Source organism: Stigmatopora argus, chromosome 14, assembly GCF_051989625.1.
Source record: "Stigmatopora argus isolate UIUO_Sarg chromosome 14, RoL_Sarg_1.0, whole genome shotgun sequence".
NCBI lineage: Eukaryota > Metazoa > Chordata > Actinopteri > Syngnathiformes > Syngnathidae > Stigmatopora > Stigmatopora argus.
This window is the reverse complement of record NC_135400.1, coordinates 6,574,603-6,584,831: the sequence shown is the minus strand read 5'-3', so window position 1 is coordinate 6,584,831 and position 10,229 is coordinate 6,574,603. Positions and strand designations below refer to the sequence as shown.

The following is a 10,229-nucleotide window of genomic DNA, read 5'->3' as shown; positions in this document are numbered from 1 at the left end:
GATTTAAAAAAAACACTACAGCAATCATTTTCTTAAAAGTGAATCGGGTGAATTAACCATCATAATACATGACAGATAATGACAAGGATATTTTCATACGTGACAAAGTTCCTTTATTCGTTTCTTCCGAGTTTCTTTGAACGCCTCGGCAGCACCCAGGAGAACGGACGTACATGATGCTCATCAAAGCCCGATGGTACCACTACAACAAGCACCTCTGTTCTACTCGAACCTCTCTGCGGCCATTGAGCACCCTTCCTCCATCATAACGGTGCTCTTTATTTGTCTCGACAGCTTTGACGCTCTCGGGAAGGGTGAACGCCACCACGTTTTTTTGTGGCTTGTCACTTCCGGGAGAGCCGTGGGGTGAATTAGCCGATCACCGGTGATCCAAGTTGGGCGTCTTTGATGCTCCGTGCGGGCAGAATGGAGGAGTTTGTCACAGAGGAAGAGGAACCATGGTACGATCAACGTGATTTGAAGCAAGGTGAGGCCTTAATTTGGACAGCTATCACATTTTTAATATAATAACCTCAGCCCGGTCCTACACAATCATTGACTATTGTTGGTACAATTCATGATAGAATGAGCTATGGTGTATTTTCATCCAATGAACTTGGGAAAAAAAGCTAAAACAGTTTGTTAAAATGTGTGAGCCTGATTCCCTCCTGCCATTGACGAGGATAGACGTCCAATCAGGTAGCCCCTTGCCTCCTTATTTATCACTAGTAGACGTTGGATCCTTTTAAACTGGGAGGGTGCCAACCCTCCCTGTGCAAATGGATCGGATGTCTATCACTGTCAATGGCAGCCAATGTGTTAATATGTGAATAGCTTTCATTGGATATCTTGACTGCTGGCCCTGGCATCACCCCCAGCTCCTGATTACCTGATGACCCAGAGAGGCAAAGCTGCTTTGTGGCTCGTCATTGTAAACAAGTAGCATCCCACTTCGGTGGGGTTCCACACCAAAGTCTTAAATCATGCAGCCCTTCTCTTACTTTGATCTGATTAGACAGCCCCAGACTAGTCCAGACCAGACTTCTCGTAGCTTTAGCTGTCGCTTGCAAAAGCTTAATTCGGCACTCGTGCGTAAATTTGCCAGAGGAGCGCTGCTCTTATATAACATTTTCTGCTATCTGGTGACCTATGAGGTTATTTTGATAAGTCAAACATATGCTGTTCAAGATATAACACATAGACTATTTAATGTAAATAGGAGAAATTGGGCAATTAATTCAATGTCATCATTGCAGAAGTTTTTTTGGTGTGTGTACACGGCAATGAATTGCAGAGCTAGTTAACAAAAATAGTCAGTATCGCCAAAATGGAGATTTTTTGTGACATTGACACCCTCCGCAATTTTCCCTCAAAATATTTTCCCCGGTGGTTGAGTGGTTAGCGCTTGGGCCCCACAGTTCTGAGATTGAGCGTTCGATCCCAGGTCTGGACCTTCCGGTGGGGAGTTTGCATGTTCTCCCTGGGCTTGCGTGGGTTTTCTCCTACATCCCAAAACATGTATGGTAGCCTTGTTGAACACTCCAGATCTCCCCTAGTTATTAATTTCACCAATTCAGGGTGTCTCCTGCTTGGTGAACCATCAACACCAGAACTGTGAGGTCGACACGCTAACCACTCATCCACTGGGCCGCCTAAGACTAAATTAAAATTCTAAATAAGCTTATCACTCGTAGACACGCAGACCATTTGAACTTAAAATGGATTGGTCCGCTAGTGATGTGAAATTTAGTCAATGAGTTAGCAATATAACGATATTGTCTTTCACAATCAAAAGTAGTGCATAATAAAATTTAGCCTCTGACAAAAAGCATTTGATGACCTGTGGTTGTGCAAAAGCAAAAATAGTTGAGTATATATTTTGACAACGTACCTAAATAGTAGCTAAATGTGGGAAAATATCACGTCAGAGCCGTGCTCAATCTAGCATTCAAAAGAAGCAGTACATCGCAGTGGTGGCAAGTCCTCTTTCCCAGCTCTTCTTTTCACAACACTGGGAAATGACATAACAGTACAAAGCAACCCGTGAGAAATAAAGCTCTTGAGTGGAGGCTCCATATCTCACAAGCTCATTAGCGCCTCAACCACCCGAGCTTTCAGCTGTTATTGCTAATGTGCTCTTTGTATTTTTCAGGCTAATGTAATTTGCACGCCCGTTGACAAGTTGTAACAACAACTCTCACACTTGCTACCCTACGGTACATCTTCTAGCGTGTCAAGCCCTAGTCGTCCTTTTTCTGTATCATAGTTGTTTTCAATTTAGGTACTCCAGGTTTAAATTCAGAAAATAAAATGTACTTACCGTATTTTCCGGACTATAAATTGCTCCAGCCATATAATGGAAAATTAGTCAGATTTTTGGGAGGGCAATTTTTTATTTGATCGGAAACCACAAACAAACATGTCAAAGTAACCTTAGTAAAATAGAGAAGAACAGGCTAATTAGGCATCTGTTAACAAAAAATATAATGTAATCGGTTTTCATTGGTCAGAGGGAAAATAATGATTGCACAGCAAGGTGCTCGTAACATAACAAACAAATTTAAATGAACTTGGATAACGATGCAGACACTCAAAAATAATTTTAATCTAACTTTACACTAAACTTAATTCAAATTTTCTTTTACATTTTGATACCTTTCTTCTCCCGGGTTGGCTCTATTTGCCCCGCCTCCAACCTGACTTTCAGATGCAACCTATCGAAGGTTGTTTGTCCTCCCAATAGAATAACGCACGACCACTTGCCAACGAGAAGTAGTATATACTCCTCTCGTATTAGCGATCGCTCCGCCATTCGGACTGACTAGCGGGAAAAAAAAACAATGGAAAAAAAGCAACGCTCCGCCCAGTGCTCGTATAGACATTACACAAGGGAGTTGCGACCACAGAGACATTACACGGGGGAGTTGCGGGAGAGAGACAGTGCCCATGATGTTCTTATGAGCAGCCTCTCGCGTATCTGCTCGTATATCAAAATTTGTCTCGTATCTCAAGATAAATATTTGCTCAAAATTTTACTCGTATCTAAAAATGCTCATATGACAATTGAATTACAATTGAGTCTACAGCTGTCAACCATCTTGACTGTAAAGTCTAGAGTTTCCCTAACTCCTCACAGGATAAGCTGCATAAACAACAGAGAAAAGCTTCACTTCTAATTGCATTCTCCTGGTTGTCATTTCCCCACTGTTTATATTGGTCTTACTTATGCGCCTACCAACAGACTTGCACTTGGCGGCAGAGCTCGGCAAAACCCTTCTGGAGCGTAACAAGGAGCTGGAGGATTCCCTTCAGCAGATGTACATCAACAATGAGGACCAAGTGCATGAGATAGAGGTACACAAAATTATAGTTAGGCAGCTGACTTGCAGAATTTTATTTTTAGCAAAACATTGTTCTGCTGCAGTTGCACTTCGGCTTCAGATCGTGAACTGATGGCCCCAAAATTCTCCTCGGCATTTTATGATAAAGGACGGGGATTTCTTCATTCTATCAATAAGAGAAAGTCGTCCAGGTCCTGAAACATCAAAGCAGCCCAGACTCCCATTGCCATTGATGTTAGTCAGATTTTTTAACGGTTCGTGAAAATGCACTCATTTGAAAATTGGGATTAGTCACTGTTATTTTGTAATTCAATAAGCAGAATAATAACTTCTTCACAAAGCGCCACATTTTTGAGAGGGGTTACATCTTCCCAATGTTCCAATTTAGGTCGCAAAATATACAGGAAATGACTCTGAGATCCCCCAAAATGTACAGAACGTGGCTTGCAAGTGCCAGTCAAAATAAATTGAACGTCTAGCGCCGTGAATAGTAGCCAGTGAGTTCATTTATTTCGCCAAAAATAAAAATAAACTGGTTTGATCCACATGAGATCTAATTGGCATATGTCATGTGACCCAAAATGAGTTTGACACCCCCAAATAATTTATTAACTAGAAAAAAAGTTAGTATAATGTATTTAGTTTTTTCAGTTCTACCAATGCGTTCCCTATTTTCAGTCTTCGGCCATGAATTTTGTGTTTTTGGTGCATTCCTAATAGCAACTCTTCTTGGTTTTTCTCTTAAGTGCTAACTGTTGCTGCCATTAGCCTGATTAGGTTTTTATCATTAAATTTGCCAGTACCTGTCCAAGCAGCTGGAGATGTTACGCGAGATGAACGAGCAGCATGCAAAGGTTTACGAACAGCTGGATGTGACTGCTAGAGAGTTGGAGATCACTAATGAGAAGCTGGTTTTGGAGAGCAAGGCCTCCCATCAGAAAATAGACAGGTGAGCATCGAGGTTACGATATAACAAAATGGCGATAAACAGCAATAAGTAAATTATATGGGACCATTATAACTTGGTTAACTTGGAACAACATTTTTACCAGAATAAAGACTTACTATACATGGTCATTTTTTAAAGTAAAAAAAGCCTTACTATATATACATGGTCATTTTTTCAAGAAACATAAATTACTATACATGTTCATTTTTTGGTTTGTTAAAAAAAGCCTTAGTATGCATGGTCACTTTTTAAAGAAAAAATGCCTAACTATACTTGGTCCTTTTTTCCTTTAAAAAAGCCATACTATGCATGGTAATTTTTTTTTTTTTTTTTTTTTTTTTAAAGCCGGAGTATACATGGTCAGTTTTTAAAGAAAACCTTACTATACATGGTCATTTTTTAAAGAAAACCTTACTATACATAGTCATTTTTTAAAGAAAAATCCCTTACTGTACATGTTCATTATTTTGTTTGTTAAAAAAAAGCCTTAGTATACATAGTCACTTTTGAAAAAGCCTTACATACATGGTCATTTTTTAAGACAAAATGCCCTTTTATACATGGTCATTTTTTAAATTAAAAGCCTTACTATTCATGGTAATGTTTTAGTTTTTTCAAAAAAGCCTTACTCATGGTCATTTTTTAAAGAAAAAGTCTTACTGTACATGGTCATTTTTTTTAGGAAAAATGCCTTACTATACATGGTCATTTTTAAAGAAAAATGCCTTACTATACATGACTTTAACGCAGTACTTCTCGATGATTTCTGTGAGATGGAAAACCATTCACGCTCACATTAAACTAGGGGCAGTTTAGCATTTTCAACCAGCCGAGCATGCATGTTTTTGGGATGTGGGAGAAAACCGGAGTACCCGGAGAAAATCCACACAGCCCCGGGGAGAACATTTAAATTCCACACGGGAAGGTCGGAACCCACCGGGGATATAACTCTACATTTCAGAACTGTAGGGCGCAAGACCACCTCCAACATTCATAATAATCTAAATACCGTGAAGATTTGTTAAGGACTTCAACCTTGGAACAAAAAACTAAAATTGCTAATGTTCCGAGGGAGTCTTAATCCTTTTTAAATCTGCTTTCAGAGTCGGTCACAATAACACCTTGTAAAAAAAGGGCACATGGTACGCTCAGAGGCCAAATCTCCCACATTAATGACATAACAGGTGCTCCGCTTACGTGCAGGTTGACGGGCACCACGGAGACCCTGCAAGGTCAGGTCGACTCTCTGACCACCCGGGTGGAGGAACTGCAAACTTTGGACGAGCTGAGGGTCCTCCGAGAGAAGCGGGAACGCCGCAAGACGGTCCACTCGTTTCCCTGCCTCAAAGAACTCTGCACTGCTCCAAGGTTACGCCAAGCATGCCTTCTGCCTATTTGGTTAGATTAGAGATTCAAATGATTGAAATTAAATACAAAACAAGTTTTGTGTGGTTTCACACAATGCAGAAGTTTTCAATCTGTCAGGCAGTTTCATACTTGTCCGGCAGGTGGTGGTAATGCGCTTATTAGGCACAGTTTTTATCCCAAAAATTCCTGTTTTTTTATTTTTAATTTGACTTTATTCCTGTGAAATTAAAAAGGTATTTCTTATTTTGTTATACCAGTGAGTTACAAATATGTTTTACTTTTTTGGGGATAGTGGTGATGACAGTGTACACTTATTTAAAAGTTTTAATTATCTTAACACATTCACTACCAGTATTTGTTATGGTAGCTGGTAAAAGAGGGAAATTGATACTATTATGACGTACAATCGATTTCTTATTTGTATTTTATTCAAAATATTTAAATATTTGTGGCTTTTTACAAATATATATATATATATATATATTTAAATTTATTACTACTTGAAAAGTATACCTTCAAGTTTGATCTTTCAGTTAAGTACTTCATGCTAGTTAAATTACTTGGAGACAACACTAATAGTGCGATTGGATGTCGAATGGGGGTGGCAAAATATGGTCATGTGGTCCGCAATTGACCTCCAGACCACTGTTTAAGACCCCTGTCCTGTCTAAGTATAGTAAAAAAAAAATTAAGTGTTACTGTAAGAATTGATTAATTGTTTTTTGATTGTAATTGTGTCTTATTCCAACGTTTGTCTTGTTTTATAGTCATGCTAACACAAAATAATTTCTGTAAATCATTAGCGTTTTGTAAAACTAAGATCTTTTGTTCTACGACAAAAGTCCACCCATCGCCAATGCAAATTATAATCACATAAAGAAGTTATCAACCTACAGCGCCCTCTTATTGTTCTGTGTGAAAATAACATGAATATTTTCACACATAAAAAAGCGATTTATAGTCCTGAACATACTCTGAATTGGTAGCCAGCCAATCGCAGCCAAGCTAATCAGCTCTTCCCAAATAATTTTGTATTTTGATCTCCTGCCTCTTTTGAAGGTATGAGGACGGTTTCCTATTGGCCAACCCCGGCAGCGTGGATCTCGTGGAGCGGCCGGCGGCCGAAGAGGAGAACGAGCGCCTGAGGGACGTTGTGACGTCTCTGCGTTCGGCCATGGCGGCCGAGCGCTCCAAGAGGGAGTGCGCCGAGCGGGAGTGCGCCGCCGTGCTGCAGGAGTTCGATCGCATCGAGCAGCGTCTACTCGGAGCCGAGGGCTGCCAGCTGCGGGTTCGGGAGCTGGAGGCGGAGCTCCGGGAGATGCAGCTTCTCAGGAAATCCCGGGCGTGCCTGACTGAGGAGGGCATCCAAAGCTTGCTCGTCAACTGCCCCGAGACGGACGTGCCGGACGAAGCCGCCGGCCAGCAAGCGGGCGGCGACGTGGCCGCCGGCGATCCAGGGGGTCCGGTGAGGAAAAGCTGCAGCGACACGGCCCTGAGCGCGGTCACGGTCCGCGACCCGCCGGGAAGGCGCCAGGCGGGGCGCAAACGAGGCATGTCCATCCTGAGCGAGGTGGACGAGCAGTACCACGCCCTGCTGGAGAAGTACGAAGAGCTGCTGGGAAAGTGCCGGCGCGACGAGGAAAGCCTCCGCCACGCCGAAGTGCAGACGTCGCGGCCCGTGTCCAGGGACCCCTCGCTGAAGGAGTACAGCATGGCGGCTGCCGCATCGGTCGGATCCCCCGCGACTCCTTCGGACGCCCCGTCCACGCCGGAGGCGTTGGAGGGCATCAGCAGGCAGGTGGAGCAAGTGGACAAACGTCTCGGCCAGAACACGCCAGAGTACAAAGCGCTCTTCAAGGAGATCTTCTCACGCTTGCAGAAGACCAAGAGCGACGTGAGCGTGGCCAAGGGCAGAAAGGGTGGCAAATGAGCAGCTTTGTGATATTTACAAGCATTTTCTGCCTTATTTCGGGTCAGGCAGAGGCTCGGTATACCTTGGATAGGTCGCCGGCCAGATAATTTTGTCCTCAGTGATAATTCGCTTTCAATTCACCCTAAAGAGAAAATGGATAATAATGTCAAGTAAGCCTAATTTTTGTTGCTTCTAAAACGTGATTCATTTCACTCAATGGTTATTGTGACCGAATAGTTGTGGGCTTGCAGAATGCTTCTAAGTTAATGTTTTTTGTGAAATGAAGAGTGTAACAAGATTCTATGGTTGTGAATAGTGAGCATGATTAAATGACCGATTAGTGCAAGAATGAAAGTTATGGACCTTTGTTTTGGATTTAATATTTGGGGTGGAACTCAAAAGTATTATTCCAATTAATTAGAGGCTCTATGATTACTTCAACTAGATTAATCCAGTGGTGGACCGTCAGGGCTTGCATGGCCTTCTCTGCTGGCCTTAAAAATATCTCAATTCCAGACTGACTTAATTATATTTTGTCCATGAATACTTATTAAATAATTCCAAATTGTCTGTTAGATTCCTTTCATTGCTTTACCCTGTTTGCGCTACTTCCTGATGTGTTTTCATATTTAAGCATTTAGCCAATCACATTTCAGCCAGTATTTGTTGTCAGGGTCAAAAATCTACCGGGAGGCCTTCACAATCAGTTCTGCCCACCCTGCAGCATAAAAAGGCGTGGGTAAAACTATTGTGTACCAATCAGATTTCGAGTTGGGACACTAAGGCCCTCTCATTGGCGTAGAGATACGTCATCGCTTCCACAAACTATGATTGGCTAGTGATAGAGTGGACTAGCCAGAGCTAACAAACTGTATCTGTAGCGAGCTGCACAAGCAAATATATTGTTGTGTTGATTTAATAGCGCTTTTGTCAACCCACAATGGCTGAAGGAGGAGAAGAAATGGATTTGGTTGCACATCTGTCAAAGCCATTTTCAAGATGGACTTTTATATGAATGACAAAGGTCCGAGTTCAAATCGCCGCTGCCATTTTTCAAAAGCCAGGAGGCATTTCGGGAGTGGACTGCAGAGCATATCAGAAGTGCCGATTTACCGAAGAAAGACCTAATAAAGCTCACAGGACAATGCAGCGCATTCGGTATGTTGTCATTTGTTTATTTAGAAGCCCCAGTTCTCATTTTAAGAGTGCTTTTTGACGGGAGCATGCCTCGATCGCGTGCTGTAGCCCCACGTGGATGAAGACAGAAAAATGTTTGGCGACAAATTGGCTACATTGCGTTACCTATCGCTCTTTGTGTTTAAAAGCAAATCATTCCCTTGTGTGTTTCACTTCCTCAACGAGTACAGACTTTTGGGGAAAGCTCAAGAATGTGTCCAAAACTGCCAAAAAGGAGTAACTTGTTGACGCCATAACGAGCTGTCGGCAAAGTGAGTCATTTTTTTTAAATACTAGTTTCTATTTTCTCTATCCGTGTAATAATTAAATGTCAGCGTTCAGTATTCAAGGCTTTGCTCAATTAGCTTGTTTTTTTTCTATAATGATACCTTCAGATTTTGAATGAAAACACACGAACTGGTCTGGTGTTGGTTTTTAATAGTAAGAACCTGTGTGGATAACTCACACCCACACAAGTGCCATCAGTGGAGGTGTAAGGAATAAAAAGTACACTTATAGAATATATACCTTTACCTTGGCCTTATTTTCCCTTCACTTTCTTAAAGGAAGACCTCAGAGGTTTAACGCCATGGAGACAGTGGAAGAGGTGACAAAGTAGGTGAAAGCTGTCAAAATCGATGAGAAGACCAAAGTAAAGGCAGAAGTTATGGATGAGGTAAGAACCAAGTGTTTATTTTATTCCTTATTTTCATGTCATGTGTACTAAACCTACTCATTTTGTATGTTGCTTCTCTTCAGGGTACATCCTGTGGCTTTAATATTGCTTGCCCTTTGCAGTGGGATGAAGGCCTGCTGACTGAGCAAAGAAGATATGGCACATGAGTATGGTTATGGGAAGAGCCCTCCTGGTAAGTATCTTTTTGATTGAAAATACTAAACCTAGTATTTTTTTTATTTTAAATGTTGGACTTGGTGTAATGGTAATGCCCTATTTTTAAATGCTGGATGGCCTATGCGAACCTATCTCAAAAGCCCCAATGTTTGTGGAAAAATAAATGTTCTTGAATTGTATACATTTCTTATTCATTTACCTAGCAAAAGAATACAAGTAACATGACAAGTTATACGCTTTTATTAATTAACAGGAAAACATTTAGGAGTTCACATCACATTGAAGTGTTGCTTGATGTGGCCACTCTTTACATAAGACTTAGAATTAGATCCTGCCCCAAAAACACTTAGAAATATTTTTAAAAAAAATTCAGCACCAATATTAAATGAAGTTTATCTTTAAAACTATTTGGCTATAATAATATCTTTACCTTAAAAGTCTGATGCCTCACTTGGCCAGAGACCTGTGGACTTTACCTATATAAGAGGGAGAAAAGTAACACGGCAATTTGTGTTCAGTAAAACCTCACCATGGTGTTATAATTCATAAAATAGATCAGATATCACATTATAATGAAGTTGTAAGCTGTTATGTGGATGAATACTTGGATATTCTTCAATAAACAAATAT

General features: G+C 41.1%; 1 protein-coding gene across 3 annotated transcripts; it reads left to right on the top strand.

The window, feature by feature from the left end:
- The first annotated feature begins 85 nt into the window (after positions 1–85).
- On the top strand, positions 86–9,778 carry cdr2l (cerebellar degeneration-related protein 2-like). Of its 3 annotated transcripts, XM_077619652.1 has the most exons (9): positions 86–196; positions 295–487; positions 3,242–3,354; positions 4,142–4,290; positions 5,494–5,658; positions 6,718–8,728; positions 8,938–9,018; positions 9,313–9,422; positions 9,506–9,778. In XM_077619652.1, the coding sequence occupies exons 2-6, from the start codon at positions 409–411 to the stop codon at positions 7,586–7,588; spliced, it is 1,377 nt and encodes a 458-aa protein (XP_077475778.1). In that variant the 5' UTR covers positions 86–196; positions 295–408; the 3' UTR covers positions 7,589–8,728; positions 8,938–9,018; positions 9,313–9,422; positions 9,506–9,778. The 3 variants fall into 3 exon arrangements, with proteins under 3 accessions (XP_077475778.1, XP_077475779.1, XP_077475777.1); XM_077619653.1 differs by having other exon boundaries at positions 153–487; positions 9,317–9,422; XM_077619651.1 differs by having other exon boundaries at positions 153–487.
- Positions 9,779–10,229: the final 451 nt, after the last annotated feature.

Bases quoted from the DNA above. Each gene is read 5' to 3' on its own strand.
- cdr2l (XM_077619652.1), top strand. From the start codon at position 409: ATGCTCCGTGCGGGCAGAATGGAGGAGTTTGTCACAGAGGAAGAGGAA. The intron at 488-3,241 runs GTGAGGCCTTAA...GCCTACCAACAG, and splicing joins TCAACGTGATTTGAAGCAAG to ACTTGCACTTGGCGGCAGAG. The intron at 4,291-5,493 runs GTGAGCATCGAG...GCTTACGTGCAG, and splicing joins TCCCATCAGAAAATAGACAG to GTTGACGGGCACCACGGAGA.